Genomic DNA, 21,012 nt, shown 5'->3' with positions numbered 1-21,012 from the left:
ATTAAAACTAATGAAAAGCCTCCAGCAATCACAAACTGATTTATAATATTTTTATATCCATCCTCCAAATCTTAATTTGTTAGGTAAGTATACTCTGGAAAGATAATCTGATGATAGGAAGGTCAAAGCTTGAATTTCTGCCTTCATTTTAGAATCTGCCATTATTTCCATCTGTCAATAAAAGTAAAATATAATCATATCAAAGTTCTTCATTGCAGTTCTTTCATTCCAACAAACTAGTAAATCTACACTTGTTTTATTCTCTAAAACTGTGGGCAATAAATAGCCTTTAAAGTCAGCCAGAATATTCTAGAGGTGCCACAGCTAAGAATATCAGGCTTGAGAATACCTAGTATGGATGCTTTCAATAATTAGGAATGGTCTGAGATCTTTGTAATAATTTCTTCTTTTTTTAATTCCCCAAACTGTGATACAGCCATCAACAATAGGTATATAACTAAGAAAAAAATATAAATAGACCAGCTCCATTCAGCTGATGTCATCTATTAGCATATACAAGATTCATTTCAACAACTATTTACTGCCAAACAACATTAATGTTTGTTTTTGGTTAAATAAACTTTTAAGAAGGTTATTTTCAAAGTACTATATGAATAGTCACTACTGAAGTGAAAGACACATATACTATGCTTGAATTTTAAAAAGAAACATACTTCTTTTCTCCAAAATGGTTGGCAGGTAACATAAGGTCTCTGTAGGATACTGTCAAGTTTCATTTGGTCCCGTTTTGTCAGTGGGATCAAACTATCTTTAGGTATATTTAACCTGTAAAAAATAGAGCAGAAAAATTAGTAAAAACCAAAGTGTTTCTATAACAAGAATATCACATGTATGTTGCTTGTATTTATTTTACTATTTCAAGAAACTCAGAAATAACAGATAGGAAAATTAGTATAGATCTACCTCTTAAATCCAGGATTTGAGAAACTGTCATGTTCTAGACCAGAAAGTTTTCAGTTTTGTTGTGGAAGTTTGTGTTTCCACAGTACATTAAATTCTGTTGTAAGTTTTTGTGTTCTTGATGTCACACTCATGATGTGATGATGACAGGAAAGCAGACATCAGTTACTGAACAAAGGGCAGTCAGCACTGACAACATGTGATGTGGACACCAAGTAGTGGATAACTTTACTGTGATATGTGTTTTAAAAAGAGAACATGAGAAGCTGGGGATTTATGGTGTGGTCTACTTTATAAAGTTAAACCCTAGATTTCCCAGAAGAGTTGCAGTTTCAAATAGTCTTTTTAATGACTATTGAATTTGCCAGGGGCAGCTTCTGAATGGGGGTGACAATTTGATTGAAAGGAAGGCCTAGAGGATTCCCCTTGAAGCCAGGCTGTGTAGCAGCTATACTGCTTTTCCTACTGGCTTTTGAGAGCACTGATAGAATTTATGAGGTATAGTTAAGAGTTTCTCCAAGCCCTCCACCTTAATAATTATCAGAACATTTGTTCTGAATTTGTGTTTATTAATAAAATGGTCTTCAAACAAATAGATCATGGCCAAGGGATTTTGACCATTATATATACACTAAATTGAACAAAACTTTGATTCACTGGAGTATAAATATTCAAAAGACAAAAATGAGATGTTTCCTCTTGACTCTCATTTTGTAAGGAGCTGATCACCCCCCAACCTGTTCACATATTATATTTAGGAAACAAACACCTGTTGTCAAGAATTGCTCACTGCTTAAAAAATCCAGTAAACCTGGTGAAGTTCATTCTTACTGGCTAATTAAAACAATAAGAAAACACTTTAAAATATCACATTAGCACAGATTTTTAAAAGTGTTAATGCCTCTTACTCTCCAGGGAGAGCAAAATAACTTATCCAGAGGGCAATCAAAGTCTTTAAAATACATATACTTGTTGACCCACCAATTCTTCTGGGAATTCAGCCTAAGGACCTAATTAAAGATGTGGTAAAGATTTATTTACAAGAGGGCCCATAAAGCAGCATCTATCAGAGCAAGAGATTTGGAAACCACCTAAATGTCTGGGCATGAGGGATTGGCTGAATAAACACTGGCATATCCAGAATCATAACTCAGTAATAGGAGACATTGAAAGAAGAAATATTTATTGACATGGAAAAGTGATTACATTGTATTGTGTAATAAAAAACAGATAACAAAGTAATAGAGTATGATGGCATTTTTGAAAAGAAGTTACGGTTATGCACAGATAATAATCTACAAAAGTAAAACATCTGGAGGTGATTTTTATCTTGTTACTTCATGATATTTTTTTTTCTATAATGAACCAATACAATAGATTTGTCAAATTTGAGGTTCCTAAACTTTAATAATCTTAAAATATTTTTCTTTTGAAGTTAAAATTTAAAATGATAAAATTGATTCACACAGCAAATGATGTCAATGTTATGATGTAATTAGATTCAATGTTTTGTATTTTTAAGTATAAAAATTTATAAAATATTTTAACCAAAAAACACAAACATTTTTTAGCCAGCTGAAAGTGCAGATAACCAAATTCATGTGTTAAGTATTTTAGAAGTTGAAATAGGAATGTTAATGAAGTTAATTCATAATTACATAATCCTGAGTCACAGTGGACAGTAAAATTAAAAGACATTAAGAGCTTTCTCTTATAGTGACTTTAGGCTAACTGTCACATATGACACAATGAGTAATTTTAAATACCCTCGTTCTGTTATACTGTCTAACCTTTTCAGATCAGAAGGGAGGAGACCAAGCCATCTAATAGCTGGAACTGTGAGATTATGAGCTTCAAAAGACATAGACTAAAATAAAGAACAAAAGTATGTTAGGTGAGGCTAAATTGCAGAAAACTAGCATACTTGTTTTTGCAGCCAATTATTTTACGTTTTAAGAAGGACAGGGCTAGGTATGGTTGTTCATGCCTGTAATCTCAGTAGTTTGGGAGGCTGAGGTGAGAGGACTGCTTGAGGCCAGGAGTTCAAGACCAGCCTGAGCAAGAGTGAGACTTCCATCTCCACAAAGCATTAAAAAATTAGCTGGGCATGTGCCTGTCATCCCAGCTACTTGGGAGGCTAAGGCAAGGGGATCCTTTGACTTAGGAGTTTGAGGTTGCTGTGAATTATGATGAAACCACTGCACTCTAGCCCAGTTGACAAATGGAGACCATGTCTTAAAACAAAGAAAAAAAATAAAACTGGCTTCAAATGTCCAGAGTCCACAGAAGTAAGAAAATCACTGGGAGTTACACTAAACTGGAAGCTGGTTTTCAGTGAAGGTGTTAAAATTTCTCTGTATTTCTGTATTAATTTTCTATAAAGCAGGACAGAAATGGTAGCTCACACCTATAACCCTAGCACTCTGAGAGGCTGAAGTGGGTGGATTGCTTGAGCTCAGGACTTCAAAACCAGCCTGAATAAGAGTGAGACCCCAACTCTACTAAAAGTAGAAAAAACTAGCCAAAGGGCCTGTAGTCCTAGTTACTCAGGAAGAGGAGGCAAGATGATCACTTGAACCCAAGAGTTTGAAGCTGCTGTGAGCTATGATAATGTCATAGCACTCTACCTGGGGTAATAGAGTGAGACTCATCTCAAAAAAATAAAAAATATTTTATAAACCAAAACCACCTTGCATTAATTATTGTGATTTCATCTTACACCTTTCTCCACTGTCTTTTTAATTTTGAGCTAACATGCAGGTACTTATGATTATGTTACATTATTTGTGTTTGTTAAGGTAAAGTCCAAAGTCTGAGCTGTAGTTGAGTCCTTCACCCAGGAAATGTGCCATATACTCCTATGTTGTAGGAGACAGGTGGGAACTAAGTGAGCCCCCTCCCTCCCACCAGTCCTTTTTATCTGCTATGAACTTTACCATGCATCAGAAACACTAGGAGGGCCCCCAGGGATTCTGGTTCTGTAGGTCTGGATGGGGAATGAGATTTGCATTTCTAAGTCTCCAGATGATGCTAATCCTGCTGCCCCACTTTGAGAACCACTGATATATGGTAATTGCAGACTCAGAGTGGTGAAATTTGGTGTTTTCATTTCTCCCTATGGTGGGAGAAAAGGGATTCGCAAAGGCAGAATTAAAGACTATACATGGTGTGGCTCAGCGCCTGCAGCTCAGCAGCTCGGGCACCAGCCACATACACCTAAGGTGGTGGGTTCGAATCCAGCCCAGGCCCACCAAACAACAATGACAAAAAATAGCCAGGCATTGTGGCAGGTGCCTGTAGTCCCAGCTACTTGGGAGGCTGAGGCAAGAGAATCACTTAAGCCCAAGAGTTTGAGGTTGCTGTGAGCTGTGATGTCACAGCACTCTACCCAGGGAAACATAGTGAGACTCTGTCTCAAAAAAAGAAAAAAAAAATTGCTATATACAGAGTGGGTATAAAGTTCATGTGCAATTTAAAACAGTTTAATACAGTAGATTGCACATGAACTTTGTGTCCACCCTGTATATAATATTTAAGTAAAAAAATATTTGGAGTATATTTAGCAATCAGTGTTGTTACTTTGATAGGTCAGGAAAGTGTAGGATATCTTGCTCCTAGCTGATCCCACTGTCATCTGTGGTTGCAGTGGTCATGCTGGAGCCTGGAATCACAGCCCCTGAAACACATATTGATCCTAAAATAGGAACTCTCAGTCTACTTGAGGGTGATAAGTAAATGCAGGTATCAATCCTAATTAATACAAAATATTTAAACAGTGAAAAAAGGAAAACCACTCTTCTATATTTACCATAGATCCATACTTATAGATGCACATTATTTCTATGCCTGTTAAAAGAAAGTTAAATATGAAATTAGTCTTGCTGTATAAGTTAAATAATCTGTACTCTCAAATTTTATCTAATATCTGCAGTTTTAATTTTGTGGACATTACTGATGAAAAATGTATGGTTCTTAGTTTAATATGGCAAAAAAACCCCACTATAAATTGCCTCAAATGATTATAGCTCTAATTTAATAGAATCCTTTTCTTTTAAAATGTTTTATGAAAGTGTTCTGAGAGTTGCAACACAACTGCAAACGTGACCCAGCTGTGACTACCATAGTGAACAGCCCAGCGCTAAGCACCGTATGGATCGGCATCTACGAGTGTGAACACTGGTGTGCGGAACGTATCCCACAGCTTCTTGACCAGAAGTCTCGTGTTCAGATCAGGAACTCCCTTTCCCTAAAAGCAAGATGAAAATTAGGCATTCCAATTTCAGCAGAATGAAATGAATACAACTATATCCTTATTTTATTAAAAAATATATATCCTTATATAAAAATAAGGATATTAAAGGATATGTCCCCCTATCTTAAATTTCAAGTTGTGAAAGACTGGTGTTAATTGTGAAAAAAATGTATAATATATACATATAACAAGTTGAAGGATGGGGATTATCCCAGTCCTAGAAAATAAGACTAAGGAAATACTTAAAAACAGAAATAATAAAAATCCTACAGACTTACACATGCTCACTGCAATATCACTTAAAATGGCAAAAACTAATATAAATAACCAGAATATCTAGCCACAGGAACATGGTGTACAGTGGTGATATGTACCAGCTGCAAGGCCAGGTAGCCTGGGCAGGTATCTCAGCTCTGCCGCTCCTTAGCATCAGGAACTTAAATGAGCAAGGAAACCACTTTGTGGTTTGGGGCTCTGTAAACCCCTATAAGGTTATTATTGGAATTAAGTTATTTTATAATCATAAAGCACTTAGAAGACTACCTGGCTTAAATTTAGGGTTTAATAAAGTTTAAATGGTAGCATTAAAACAATAATTATGTAGGAAAGCAATTTAAAGTGTTACAACGATGTTAAGGAAGCAGCAAACCAAGTGACACACAGAGCAGAGGCAGAAGGCAGAGCACACACATGGATTAAGAATGGGCTCTGGATCTGATAGCTCTGAGTTTGAATCCCCCTCTGCCCGTCATTGGTGATATGACGTTGGGCAAGTTTCTTGGTCTTTTTCAGTTGTGGATTTATCTATAAAAGCAGGATAAGTATGTCTGCTACATAAAGATATGGCATTATAGCAACATGGGGTCAGCCATCTGAATCACTGGCCTGGTTTTGATCAGCTGTAGGATTGTGGTGAATTATTTACCTACATCCCGGTACCGTTATTAAAATACTGGTGATGTAATACCTACCTCATTTGCCTGTGTCTTTACAAGTTAGTATATGATAAATAGCAGTAAATGTGACCTCGTATTATGTAAGGTGCTTAGCAGGGTTCCCAGCTCATCATGAGCACTTGGTGAACAGTGATGTATTTTAATGTTTTCCTCTGGGAAATGATAACACATGAATGTCGTAGAGGAGCCAAACCGTACCAAAGCGAACATGGTTCCTTCTGAGTCTGGTCCTCAATCCCCAGCCCCCTCTTCTGGGTGTTTGTGAGGGATGTTTGTGGAAGCAGTGAAAAGAGCTGCCCAGGCGAGGAGGCAGGTTTAGGCAGCTGGACAGAATCTTGGAGGGCCTGGTCAGTTGCAAGGAGGCATCTGGGAAGTTTAGTGTAGAAATATCAGGCACTAACAAAAGTGTTTAAATTGGCAAGAAGGGAATTAAGGAGGACTAGTATGGAGCTTATCAATTAGGTCGAGTGAGAGATAACTGGAGCCCCAGCTTGTCCAGAGGCTATCAGGGGGTTGTCTTCGTGTAAGGGTGAAAGCAGAATTGTTAAAGGGAAAGGACTGAAATGAAGGACATTCCCAAGGCCAATTCAAAAGGCCTTGTTGACTGTGGGTGTAAGGAGTGAGTCAAAATGCCTCTGCTGAGATATGACCATTGATAACTCCTGGACAAGTGACAGGAACTCAGCTCTTCATAGAAGAAAGATTTTGCATGAAGTTTTAGAAATATGAACTTGAAGTAATAGCCAGAGTTGAGGATGTTTAAACACCTTGGAAATTCCTGATCTATGACCCCAAATGATGCATTATATTGAAAACAGAATATTGTAAAGACAATGAATCACCATGTTGGTATATGCTAGCTTTGGAATTTTAGTAAAGGTGGATAATATACCGTAACCATGATGCATGGAGACATTTTTTTGCAAAAGTTGTCATCTAGGAGCCGCTGAAATGTTGCATCTTTTTCTACAATTAATAGAAATTTTGCATCTGTAATTAAATCTTTGAAGTTAAGGCTGATGAATTAGAGGCAAGAGTATTTCAATTTAATCACTAACTAAATTACCGTGCCACATAGATCAATTCAAAGCAGTTACAGATATAATATTTTCATTTTTACCTTCAAATATATAAACATATCCATTCATATATTCTGATATTTGTCTCTCACTATATAATGAGCTCCTAAAAGACTCCCAAAGAGGGGACTATGGTGTGTTCATCTTGATTGCTATAGGGTCTAACTTGTTCGTCACATTATGAAGGCTTGGTTTATGAGAATGAATAAACGCATATTCCAAAAGTTTAAATAGTTTTCCCATTTAAAGGATACTCCGAATTCCTTGAATATTAGATGGCACAGCAACAGCCTAATTAAGAAAAGTTTTAATTTTAAATAAAAAGCAAGCACAATCACATTTTACAATTTATCACAATGTTTTCATTTTTCTTCAACTCTATCAGTCATTAGAAACTTATTCCTCAGTAAGACAGTAGTAGTAAACAGATGTGCCCCTCAGGGAGAAAACAGGCACCTGATCCACAGAATTTTCCCAGCAGGAGAACTAGTTTAGGACTGTGGGCCCTAGTACCAAAGCCCACCAAATAGTTTAGTATTAATTACTTTCAGAACCACAAAACATCAGGAAGATTACTAAATAACCATGCTAAAAATGGTCAAGCCACATTCTACCTTAAAATAACAGTACATTTTTAAAAGAAATGTATATGTTTCTTTCGTTTTTCTTTGAGACAGAGTCTCACTGGGTAGAGTGCCCGTGGCATCGTAGTTCATAGCAACTTCAAACTTTTAGGCTCAAGTGATCCTCTTGTCTCAGCCTCCCAAGTAGCCAGGACTATAGCCATGTACCACCATGCCCAGCTAGTTTTTCTATTTCTAGTAAAGATGGGATCTCTCTCTTGATAAGGCTGGTCTCAAGCTCCTGAGTTCAAGGGATCCTCCTGCTTCAACCTCCCAAAGTGCTAGGATTACAGGAGTGAGCGATCATGCCTGGCTGTATGTTTATTTCAATAAGACATTTGACAATTATATTTTGCAACTATGTAATGTACACCCCATAAAGCAGTTATCCCCAACATTTTTGGCACCAGGAGCTGGTTTCATGGAAGACAATTTTTCCACAGATCAGGGTAGTAGGGTGGGGAGGTTTCAGGATGATTTAAGCGAATCACATCTCCACCTCCAATTATCACGCATTACATTCTCTAAAGGTGTGTGACCTAGATTCTTTGCAAGGACAGTTTACGGTTGGGTTTGCACTTCTATGAGAATCTAACACCCCCACTCATCTGCCAGGAGGCAGAGCTCAGACAGAGATGCAGGTGACAAGCAGCTCTTCATCCTGCTGTGTGGCCAAGTTTCTAACAGGCCACAGACTGGTATCTGTTGGTGGCCCAGGGGTTGGGACCTATAGCTGTAAAGCATACACCTAGTCATCTTTCAGTTTTATTTAAAATCTTAAGCTCTGAACTACAACAATGCAAGAAATAAATATACCTCAGGTTTGGCACTCGTAGCTCAGTGATTAGAGTACCTGCCACATAGACCGAGGCTGGCGGGTTCAAACCCAGCCCAGGCCTGCTGAACAACGACAGCTATAACAACAAAACCTGGGCATTGTGGTAGGCACCTGTAGTCCCAGTCACCTGGGAGGCTGAGGCAAGAGAATCACTTAAGCCCAAGAGTTCGAGGTTGCTGTGAGCTGTTATGCCATGGCCCTCTACCAAGGGCAACATAGTGAGACTCTGTCTAAATAAATAAATAAATAAATTTCAAAATCAAAGGAATTGAGAGGGAATTAAAGTGTAAAAACATTAATGATGCTTACTGTTGCACCACCAGTACAATTCACTTTGGTGCCGTCTTCCTCAATATATCTTAAATTGCCAGCAATTAAACCTTTTGATGTGGATATCTAGAAAAAATAATAGACATACCTGAAATCGTTTCACTAATGTCTTTTACCCTGTCACTCTTTGTGTTCATCTGCTAAATTATTTGTAATTTAAGAGATGAAGAAGAAAATATATAAAGGTATTTAGGACTTAAAAGTATTTAGTAATCCATCTGTTTTGATCCATTCATCCAAAAGGATATATTGAGAACAGATAATTTAAATTTATAGTGAGAAAAAATAGTATCAAATAATATCAAAAGGCAAAGCTTATATTTATATAATTTATACATTTTGTTTTACAATACAATATTTTATATTAAGTGCTACTTACTATATGCAGACTTCTCCTTGGCACTTTTAACATACAAGAAATGTCACTGATAATATTGTCCACAATAGTCTGGTTACCAAACAGTTGGCTGTCAGTGTAATATATGTCTCTATGAAAATTTAAAAGATATACTCTTAATTAACTATATTCTCTTTAAATATGACAAGTATTGGAATGCTATTTGAAGAAAGCTTTAACTGAATAAAAACACAACATATAAAGAAAGTAATTTATTACCCGTAGTTTAGTCTTACATAACTTTTCAAAGCATATAAAAAAGTTAATCCAATTAATCTCGTATTACATTTTAAAGAGTAATTTACTAGAACAATATATTTACCTCTTGGTTGCATAAGTGTTGCTCTGTACTAATTTATAAATCATGGACAATATTTTAAGAATTAGAGCTGGAAAATGAGATGCAAAAATAAATTACTCATCATTTCTCCTACTAAAGGACACTGCTATTAAGGATTTTAACTTATTTTCAGTTACTTTCCATAACATTTAAAAAATTATCTTTCCAAAATAGAAGGATTAAGAACAGAATAATTGCTTAAAGAATTAGACAAAGTTAGTTGCTCTATGGACAGCAGAACTGAGAGCATAATTTTTCACTGAACTATATTCCTTGAAAAATATATTTATTTTGAAATGATAATCTACTTCCGTGGTTATTGACATGAAAAATTCTAGAAATTTATTTCAAATTCACGTGTGATCTACTGAAGAACAAGTAAAATTATTTAACTAGGAGCAAATAAAATCTAGACGGTAACAAAATATATTTATTGTTTACTACTAAAAGCTAAGGAAGACTAATTTACCAAACTTTTGAATTGATTTTGGTGAATCACTTTTGACTTTTCTTGTGATACAATGAGGTACCATCTGCAGTCCCACAGAATCGTCAAACCTGTCATTTTGTTTAAAGCAAGAGAATAAAGTGAAAAAGACTTAACATCTGAAGACCAAACAACATACACTTAATGTTCTCTTCTGCACATCATTTAAATCCCACATTTCTCCTGGCTCTGAGCATTAAAGCTTTAAGATCAGCTGGATTGTAAGCACCTGATTCCAGGTGGTAACTAGGTGATTAGGTTTGTAACATAGAGAGGCACCAAGATAAAGCATTTAAAATAAATCAGTTAAATATCTTTGATTAGGGCGTATGTGTGAGAGAGAGAAAGTATGTGTGTGTGAGAGAGAGTGTGTGTGTGTGTGTGTGTGTGTTTATGTATACGTGTATTTCTTTCCTGGGAAGACATTTTAGTGTAGGTAAACTGTTTTCAAATATTTCACAATTTGAGCTTTTTACTCATTTTAATAATATACTTATTTTACTCATTTAATAATTTTACTCAATTTAATATAAAATATTTTATTTTTTATTTGCCTGGATAGTTACATTACACAAAATAACAATTTATACTAGGTTGTTAAATTGAACTGCCCAGCCTCCCCTAAAGGGGGCAGAAGTCACCAGGCAAAGATACCAGGTGTCCGCTGCTTCAAAGCTAGATGAAATCCATCTTTCAAAATGATGTGAAATATGATTCAAAGCATATGGTTTATATTAATTATATTGATCATAAAATAGTGAGTGAAGAGCCTCAAAATTCCCTTTATTCTATGAGAACCATTCTTCCAAAGTTTTTCATTATTTAGTAGAGAAGATTTTATAGCCTAATGTATCCATACATAGATAACTAGGTTTAAGAACTTTGATACTGTTATTTGCTGATTTTACCCCTCTCCAACAAATGACTTAGCAGGGGTAGAAAATATGCCGGGGAAAAAAAGCCTCTTATACATGCTTTACCTTCAGGATACTTTTATTTGCATCTGAAGTATCAGGACTGATTATGCTTCCTCTGAGCAAGTGGTTTGCTTTTGTAGTATAGGTGAGAAGTGAACCCATCCTATCTCCCCCTCTGAGAACTAGAAAGCTCAGATCGAAGCTTAGTGTCTATTTTAAGCAAGATTATAAGACTTTATCACATACATTTTGAATTGTAACCTCTGTTAGTGCCCTAGTTTGTTGTTGTTGTTGCTAGCATTGTTTTTCATTTGCTTTATTTTTCACACCTACTTCTTGTTTACATATTCTGTAGAGTATGTACATATTTCGTAAACTTCCTACATCTGGCAGGGTAAAGTCAATAAAAAGAATGAGATCCAACTATAAATTCGAATAATGACATACATATATAATGTATTTAAAAATAAAAATGCAAAATGCCCACTTTATATTTTCCCAGCTTGATCTGTTGTCTATCGTGAATGCAGGGGCTTCATTTCTTGCCAAGCTTGTGATTATGTCTTGGATAATATTTTCTATAGATGCAAGAACCTCAGAACTAAAACAATAAACACATCATGATTCAATCTTAATAATTAATTATAACTTTATGTCAGATTTTCTCAGTTGATACTAAAATCACTTTCTGTTCCATTGGTTGAGGTTTTTTCCATTGGTTGTTTTTTAAGACTAGATAATCCATATCAATAATGATCGCTACCATTGAATCTTGCCATCAGTACTGCAATAAAACAACTGTTTACAGTGGTTACTTACAAAGAAATTTTGTTTACTTGCGATCTTTTCTTTTTCCTCTCTCTTACCCTGAGATGCTTGTAATTTTGTATCTCAATTACCACTGAATTAAGATCTCCCTTTACGCTGATGTCTAGATTGGGGTGCGGAACCCATGGCCTTCTAGGCCCCTAAGTGCAGCCTTTTTAACTAAACCCAAATTTTACAGAACAAATTTAAAGGCCTCACTAAGGACCTAGAAGGCTATGTGTGGCCTTAAGGCCGCAGGTTTCCCACTCCTGGACTGGATTATCTGATTTACGGATATATTTTTGTCTCCTCTTCATATTAACCTAGTTTGGGTGTACATAAATACAAACTGTTGGCTTGAAATACTACTTATAAATGTTTCAATTAAAAATGATGCAATATTGGCTTTGAATTTCTTTCCCAAAAATGGAATGAAAAAAATACTTCAGAAGACACACATCATCTCCGCGTACATTATCCTAGTTAATCTTGTGCTTTAAAACCAGCCCTTTCGAATTTTAGGGCTACACAAAGGAACAAGTTTAATCACTACCATGAAAAGAATAAATCATAACTTCCGCACCAGTTGACTTGGCAACCACTACACCCCTCTATGGGCAAAACGCTAAGGCTGAGCCCAGTTTTCTGTCAGCTGACTTTCAGTGTCACAACCCATCAGCTTCAAAACCTGCTGCTCTGCTGTGAGCACCACTTGCGTCGTCCAAGAAGAGAAATCAACATGAATCTGGAAAATGGGCAAAACGTGGAGGGCCATCCTTCCCACAGGGACTGCAGAGCGTTTACTGAAAAATTAATGCTATCAGAAATGGACTTTAAAACATTTGCCGTTTTCTAACACTGAGGATAAAAACAGACCCCGACGGGGGCGCCCCCACCCCAGGGTGAGCTGCATCTGCGACAAGGGACTCCCCGCTGTCGCCTTCCTCCGACCCCCCACCCCCAAGTTCTCTCTCAATCTTAGACCCTTTGGCAAAAATTAGTCTGCCTGTGGGTTGGGCTTAAAAATAAAAGAAATTCGTTTGGGCTGAAAAACCGTTGCGGATGACCAGAAAAGCAGCTCAAGGAGCAAAACAACCAAACAGCTTAAGGGAAAGTGGCCAGAAAAGGAACCGCGTCCTGACCTGAGGAGCTGGTGACTCCCTGTAACTGCAAATAAGTCATTTAAAGTAGATTCATTCGCCCAAGTCAAGAAAAACGTGGAATTATTCTAAATGTCTTAAAACGTGTTGTGGCGCTCAGCTGATGGAGGGCCCACAACATCCTGCGCCCACTGTCCTCCCTCTACAAAGTCCTGAAGCTTTTAAAAATTTTATGTGGAAAAAAATTAAAATGTAAAGCCAAGCTATGCCCCAAACTCCCTGAGCTGTAAGTATCTTAGGAAACCTTCAAAGCAGGGATGCTCCAGGAACATTCCAGAAGATTCTAGAAGACATGGGGAAGCTCCTGGAACGTTCTAGAAGGAACATTCTAGAAGACATAGTAAGTGCCCGGAACATTCTAGAAAGGAGCTAGGCTACATGGAGGTGCCTATATAACCACAGAGGGGGCAGTTGGGGGTAGAGAACTGAGGGAGTCCTTTCTGGGCTCTGGGCTGGCCGCCACTGGGCCCCTGCTCCACCTCAGCACCGGGGAGGCTGCGGCGGGAGGTGGCGCCCACATCCCCAGCGGAGCAGCTGCCCCCAGCCACCGGCTGAAGCCTCAGCCAGGCAGGAGCTTTGTACCTAGAAGCCAGGCGGGTCTCCCGGGTGGCGGGTTCCCCACCAGCACTCCTCAGGTCGGCCAGCAGGGAAGTCCTGTGCCGGTCCAAAACCTCGAAAAACGAGGCCTCAGGCCCCATAGGTGCGAAGGCCATGATGGCGGATGGCAGCAAAAAGCCCACACGCCGCTCCGTGCGTTTTACCGCGGCTTCCCAAGTGGCGCTGCGCGCGCCTTTCCCGCGCTTTTGGAGCCGGTGACGCCTGCGCACGCTGCACCCTCCCCCCGCCACGAGGCCTCGCGGACACGCCCCCAGCAGGGTGCGCACGCGCAGAGCCTCTCAGGTGCGGTCCCACCTGGGAGGCCGGGTACAGAGGGGGCACTTTCCGGAGCTGCGTGGAGCAGGGCTCTACCGCGCTCAGCTGAGAGACAATTTTTATAGCCTGCTTGGGATGTTGGACCCAGATTTCATTGAGATGATTTTAATATTTTGAGGGGGTGGGCCCTCTTGCGCTCCAGCGATGTTTCTCCTTTCCCTTTCCATTCCTTCTTTTCCTTTCTTCTTCTCTTTTCTTCCTTTCTCCTCCCTCCCTCCCTCCCTTCCTTCTTATTCTTTTTTTTCTCTTTTCCCTTTCCCTTTCTCTTTCCGTCTCATTGTCCCCGGGTCACAGCCCACTGCAGCCTGGAACTCCTGGGCCGGAGCGATCCGCCTGCCTCGCCTCCCGGGCTGCTGGGATTACTGGTGAGCGACCCGCGCCCAGCCCAGGGTTTCACCGCGGCCAGTAATTGTGGACATCAACTATGTCACATGCAGGTCTAGGCATTGGGTTCGCCCCGATGAAGGAAAATTCCTCCCTTTATTAATGTTTACGTATCGTGGTCCTCTACCAGGCCCTTTTCACTCAGCCTCTCCTAATTCCCTCGAGATCCCCAGGAAGTTCCTGATGTGATCCCGAGAACCCGAGAAAGGTGCACACAGGCAGGCCTGAGTTACAACCCCAGCGCTCCCACTTTGTAGGGAAGATTTAGTAACTTGAAACACAGGACAGCCAACTAAATTTGAATTTCAGGTAAATAACAAAAACTTTTTTAAAAAAAGATAACCTCTTGTGTTTTTTTATTTGGAATATATGTCACTAAAACGTTATTTCATAGCTGGGTACAGTGGTTCATGCCTGTAGTCCCCGCTACGCGGGAATATGGCTTGAATCCAGTTATTCTGTGGTTTATTTGAAATGCAAACTGAACTGTGCATCCTGAGTTTTATCTGGCCATGCTACCATTTTCCCACACTCGCCCTGTGCAGACTGGGGGACCCATGCCCTTCTCTCACTTGCTCCAAGCCTTCCAGACCAGAAGGTAGGAATGTCGAAGCCCTAGGAAAGGAGTCCTAACTCTGGGGATGAGAGCCTGGAGCAAGGTGGCTCTGAGCTTGCATGGATGGGGTGCTGAGGGCTTCGCCCCAGAGTCACCCCAGAAAAGTTGGTTCTTTCAGTTCCTGGTTATCTGATTGTTTTCAAACTAAAACTAGTTTTTCATCATGAACAATGGACCTTCTCTGTTGAGACTGGTGGTTGCCTGTGTTAGTGGTGGTTCTCCAGTACCAAGCACCATTACCAGTATCACAAATACTTCCTCACCACGTACCTCACACTAGTTACTCAGGACGCACTGTGCACAAGGCAGGCAGAGTCCTTCATTTCAGGGAGCACAATCAGGTGAACACTTAAAAAATTCAGTTGACTGGGTGAGAGGTACACTTAAAACAGATCAATATAACCCTAAGAGGTGAAAATTATTGTCCCCATCTTATAGATGAGGAACCAGAGGCTCAGAAAGATTGAGCAATTTGTGCAAGATTGCACATCTGGTAAGTAACAGAGCTGAGAGGTAAACCTTGACTCCAGGTTCATACATTTCACCATTAGGATATGAGACACCTCTGGAGGACTGGCTCAGAGTGTGTCATCATTTTGTGGGGGCTTCATTGGTGGTAGCCTCAGTTTTCTCCTCTTTTAGATGGCAGTGTTATAGCATGTGGGAACGAGCAAACCAAAGGCTGATGAAGAGAGAGGGGAGTCAGTGACATCAGCAAGGCTTGTCTGCTGGGAGGTGCTTCTCTCTCAGGACTAGAAACATTTTTGTCCATTTTTCTTGTCTCCTGAGGAGATTGCCCAACATTAGACTCAAACAGATGTCAGTAGCCTCCTATCTCTGACAGACTGAAGCCCTGAGCTGAGTCGGGGCTGAAGAGGGGACCAGAAAGGTGAAGGGAACAGACCAGTGATAAACCTAGCCTGCAGGCAGAAACCTCAGGGTGCACTTGAAAGGGCCTGGCTGGGGTAGGCTGGAGTTCCCTGGGTGTTGACAAAAGCACCTCCCTCCCATCTGCGCCCTGCCTTCCCTGGGCGGGCATCCCCCCACCTCTCAGATAACTGGCGGCCCAGCCCCAGCAGCTGCTGTACCAACTCCACATCCAAGTCAAAGGTCCCAGCCTCAGGCTGTGAGAAGGAACCAGAGAAACCTTCTACCCCCTCGCAACAGATTGCAAATGAAATTGGCGATGCCAACTGGCAGGGAGTGCAGCTACCTAGTTCTTTCTACCTTTGGGCCAGCTAAACTTTCCCCAACTTCCCCCCCACCCCCCCTCCCCGTGGATCTTTCCTCCAAGCTCAACCCCAGGCCCCAAAACCTGTCTTAGGGCCAAAACTCCCTGCAGGTTGGAATGCAGCATGGGTTAAAAGGGAAAGGTGGGAGGTTGGCACCTGTGGCTCAGTGGGTAGGCCCCATGTACTGAGGGTGGCACGTTCAAACCCGCCCCCCCCCGGCCAAACTGCAACAACAAAAAAAATAGCTGGGTGTTGTGGCGGGCACCTGTGGTCCTAGCTACTTGGGAGGCTGAGGCAAGAGAATCGCCTGTGCCCAGGAGCTGGAGGTTGCTGTGAGCTGTGATGCTACAGCACTCTACTGAGGGCGACAAAATGAGGCTCTGCCTCTGGAAAAAAAAAAAAAGGGAAAGGTGGGAGATGAAGAGTGGGGAGGACAGCAGGCATGTGAAATTTAAGGTGGTTCTGATACAGGACAAGTGGTATCCCAGCCAGCTTGTGGAGCTGGAGGGGGCCACGGACCGGCTGCCTCCGCCTTGGCAATGTTGGTGCGGTGGCAGCAAGCAGCAGAACCAGCAGGCTGGAGGGTGGTAAGAGGGTCCCCATTTCCTAGACCTGGGAATAAAAGGGACTGTAGCCATTCATTTGCAACCCAGACATGTTGTTCCAGACATGTCCCAGACACTATGTCCCAGACCCACTAAATGTAACTACCAAGGGCCAGGCATGCCCCAAATACACATGTTGTTCCAGACATGTCCCAGAAACGATGTCCCAGACACACTAAATGTAACTACCTAGCCCCGCTAAATGTAACTACTGAGGGCCCCATGGGACTATATAGATAGACCCCGCCACAAAGAGCCTAGAGACAGACAGAGAGAGAAAGGGAGCACTTTTCTCTCCTAACTCAGAGTTTTCTGTCTCTGCCGGGAGCTCTGGCACCTCTGTATTCTTTTCTGTAAATAAATCCCGTCTTACCAGTGATCTGTGGGCCGCAGAGTCAGCCTTTGACTCACCGAGACCGAGAACCTACTGAGGAGCAAAATTCCGGTATCGGTTCTTTAGCAAGTGCCGGTGAATTTTAAACTAATCTAGATTCTTAAGGAAAAAGAAGTAGAGAAAGATGCATTCTATTTTCTTCACTTTTTGAGAATTTACCAGAATTTTTCGGTTAAGGTCTTTTAGTTTAGTTTTCAAACAATTATAAAAATGATACACGCTGCTCATAAAATATTTACATAATTCGGAAGTGTGTGAAGTAAAAGTGAAAGAGAAGCCCCCCACTACCGACACAGCCATCCTGGCTCCACTGCTATCTGTCCTGCTCTTTACTCTGCCACCTCTGGGATCCCCAAATTGTTCCTTCCTTGGCACTTGCCCTTCCCTTAGCAGCTTCAAATCCTTTGTTCCTTTTTGAGACAGAGTCTCACTCTGTTGCCCTGGGTAGAGTGCAGTGGTGCCATAGCTCACAGCAACCTCAGACTCCTGGGCTCAAGTGATCCTCCTGCCTCAGCCTCCCAAGTAGCTGGGACTACAAGTGCCCACCACAACACCCAGCTAGTTTTTTTATTTTTATTTTTTTTTCTTTACAGAGTCTCATTTTGTTACTCTCTGTAGAGTGCTTTGCCATCACAGCTCACAGCAACCTCAAACTCTTGGGTGTCAGCAATTCTCTTGCCTCAGCCTCCCAAGTAGCTGAGACTACAGGTGCCTGCCACAATGCCCAGCTATTTTTTTTTTTTTTTGGTTGGGGCCGGGTCTGAACTCACCACCTCCAGTATATGGGACTGGAGGTGCCGTACTCCTTTGAGCCACAGGCGCCACCCAATGCCCAGATATTTTTTGGTTGCAGTTGTCATTGCCATTTCATAGGCCCGGGCCAGGCTCAAACCTGACAGCTTCAGTATATGTGGCTGGCACCTTACTCACTGAGCTACAGGCACCAAGCCAGTTTTTCTATTTTTAGTAGAGATGGTATCTTGCTCTTGTTCAGGCTGGTGTTGAACTCCTGAGCTTAATCAATCCACAACGCAGCCTCCCAGAGTGCTGGGATTACAGGAGTAAGCCACCTTGCCTGGCATCCTCTGTTCCTTTTCATTCCCAACACTTCCCCTCCCCACCCAGTCCAACCTGCAAATTCTGCCGGCTTCAGGTCACCCTCTGAACATCTCCCTGGACCCACCATGCCCCCCAAGTTATAGCTCCTGCTTTCCTCCTGTCTTGACATACCTATATTTCCTACACTGCAAGCCCAAGGAGAACATGGATGGGACTGACCCTGTACCCCACTGTTCCATGTGGCATAACCCTTTGTTGGATGAATGAATGACTCCCCGTGGGGTCATCTCTGTTACCTATTCATCATGTTCCATCCCAGATATATTTCTGCACATGCCCACATTAGTGTGAATTGTTTATAGAATAAGACTTCATCCTGTGTGCTTCTGATATTGCTGCTGGGGGTGATAATAGCAACTGCAGTTTGCTGACGTCAAACACCGGACCAAGTGCTCTGTGAACGGAAGCTCACTTACCCTCTCCCATTTCACAGGGGAGAAGGCCAAGGCTCTGAGAGGTATAAATAAAGCTGCTGGGCTTCGTAGACAAGCAAGTGACAGAGCACCAATGGGAAGATTTCTTTCATCTAAGTTGCTGTGTTGCCTCAAAGTCAAGGTCATTTTGTATGCTAAATTATTTAATAATTTGCCTTTCTTTTTTAAGCCAGTGGGATGTGTGATGTAAAAGAATTTGAAGAAATTAAGTTAAATCTAATTTAATAGGACCACCAAAATATGTGCAAACCTGTTGGTCCTCTTAGTAGGGAGGACAGGACGTCTGTTTGTTCTTGAGGAGGGAGTGTGATCCTCGTACTACCATGGTGGAGACCACGTACTATGGTGGTCCCAACACCAGCTTCTGGGCCTGTCAGCTCATGGCCAGGCTTTTTTCATCCACATCCACATTCCGTATGATCCAGCAACTCCTTGTTGGATATATATTCAAAGGAAATGAAATCAATCTATTGAAAAGATATCTGTACTCCCACGTCCATTGCTGCGTTCCTCACAATAGCAAAGATGTGGATCATAAATTATTTTTATAGTTTGTTTTCATCAAGGTGCAAATAAGGTCCATGGGTGTTGGTTGATATGTCTCTTAAGTCTCCTTACTTCTAGGGGGTCTCCTCCACTTTTCTTTCCTTGCAGTTTGTGTGTTGAAGAAACTGAGTCATTTGTCCCAGGGAGTTTTGTGCAATTATTCATTTGGGGGTTAGATCCCTGTGGTATCATTTAACACGTTTTTATGTTCCAGATATTTCCTGCAAATTAGTGGTTAGAGGTTTAACTGTTTCCAGTTTGATTTTTTTTTCTTTTAGTAAAAATATTTTATGGGTGGCTTGAAATATTTAGGACTTCCATTATAACCTTCTAGAACGTCTGTGGCTGGGGCCTCTAAGTTGAGAACTTCAGAGCTAGCCTAAGCCTCTTATTGACTAAAGGAGGCTAAGTCAAGCTCAGCAGAATCCCTGTGGCCTGCAAATCCCTTCACAGAAGACTGACCCAGAGGAAGAAGCCCAAGGAGGGCTTTACTTATTTATTTATTTATTTTTATATTATTATTATTATTTTGTAGAGACAGAGTCTCATTTTATCGCCCTCAGTACAGTGCCGTGGTATCACACAGCTCACAGCAACCTCCAACTCCTGGACTTAGGCGATTCTCTTGCCTCAACCTCCCAAGTAGCTGCGACTACAGGCACCTGCCACAACACCCGGCTATTTTTTGTTGTTGTTGCAGTTTAGCCAGGGCTGGGTTTGAACCTGCCACCCTCGGTATATGGGGCCGGCGCCTTACTCACTGAGCCACAGGCGTCGCCCGCTTACTTATTTTTTTGAGACACGGCCTTACTCTGTCGCCCTGGATAGAGTGCCATGACATCATAGCTCACAGCAACCTCAAACTGCTGGCCTTAAGCAATCCTCCTTCCTCAGCTTCCTAAGTAGCTGGCACTACAGGTGCCTGCCACAATGCCTGGCTAGGATTTTTTTTTTTTTCTATTTTTAGTAGAGACAGCATCTTGCTCTTGCTCAGGCTGGTCTCAAACTCCTGAGCTCAAGCAGTCCACCTGCTCCAGCCTCCCAGAGTGCTGGGATGACAGGCATGAGATACCACACCCGGCCCAAGGAGGGCTTTAGAAGGAGCAAGTTGCCTCCTGTGGATCTTCAGGGAGTTTTCTCAACTGGTCCCCTTCCTGCTCGATGCATACAGGGTGGCTTTTGCCAAGGCCCAGCCTGACTCATCCTCTCTGCTTTTTATTTCTTTTATCCTCACACCCTAACTGGGCTGCTAATTGCTCTCCTCCACCCTCCCCCGTGGTTGGACTTGCTGAGGCTGTGACCTAGAGACACCACAACACAACTGTGTGCAGCCATGCTCCAAAACCTCGTCTCTGCTTTCTCTGAAAATCAGTCAACTCTACACAGAGACTTGCTTTGATTTAAGGAGACTTAAAATTCTAAGGCAGTTTTCCTCCTCCTCCTCTCCTTTTCTCCTTTCATTATTTATTTCCCTTCTTTCTAAGGCTTCTTAGCAACTGGTTTTGATAGAAAGAAACTGTTTTGTGAAGGTCCAGAAGGACTACGAAAGTTCAGTGTCAAAACCAAGGTGAGGAAACCCCAAAGGCATTTTCCATCTGAGTCCCATCTCTGCCTGGGAAATCCCATCTCTCCCCCTCAGAAG

At 41.3% G+C, this 21,012-nt stretch overlaps 1 protein-coding gene across 2 annotated transcripts; it reads right to left on the bottom strand.

The window, feature by feature from the left end:
* Positions 1 to 51: 51 nt before the first annotated feature.
* On the bottom strand, positions 52 to 13,820 carry SPO11 (SPO11, initiator of meiotic double stranded breaks). Of its 2 annotated transcripts, XM_003787722.1 has the most exons (13): positions 13,690 to 13,820; positions 11,628 to 11,741; positions 10,206 to 10,294; positions 9,719 to 9,785; positions 9,379 to 9,487; positions 8,979 to 9,065; positions 7,463 to 7,499; positions 7,022 to 7,131; positions 5,068 to 5,167; positions 4,730 to 4,767; positions 2,712 to 2,788; positions 675 to 786; positions 52 to 171 (listed from the first exon to the last, which is right to left on the bottom strand). In XM_003787722.1, the coding sequence occupies exons 1-13, from the start codon at positions 13,818 to 13,820 to the stop codon at positions 52 to 54; spliced, it is 1,191 nt and encodes a 396-aa protein (XP_003787770.1). The 2 variants fall into 2 exon arrangements, with proteins under 2 accessions (XP_003787770.1, XP_003787769.1); XM_003787721.1 differs by lacking the exon at positions 11,628 to 11,741.
* Positions 13,821 to 21,012: the final 7,192 nt, after the last annotated feature.

Source organism: Otolemur garnettii, unplaced genomic scaffold, assembly GCF_000181295.1.
Source record: "Otolemur garnettii isolate 467f Iridium unplaced genomic scaffold, OtoGar3 scaffold00023, whole genome shotgun sequence".
Lineage (NCBI taxonomy): Eukaryota > Metazoa > Chordata > Mammalia > Primates > Galagidae > Otolemur > Otolemur garnettii.
Note: the sequence above shows the minus strand (reverse complement) of the source record. Positions and strands in the feature narration are given on the sequence as shown.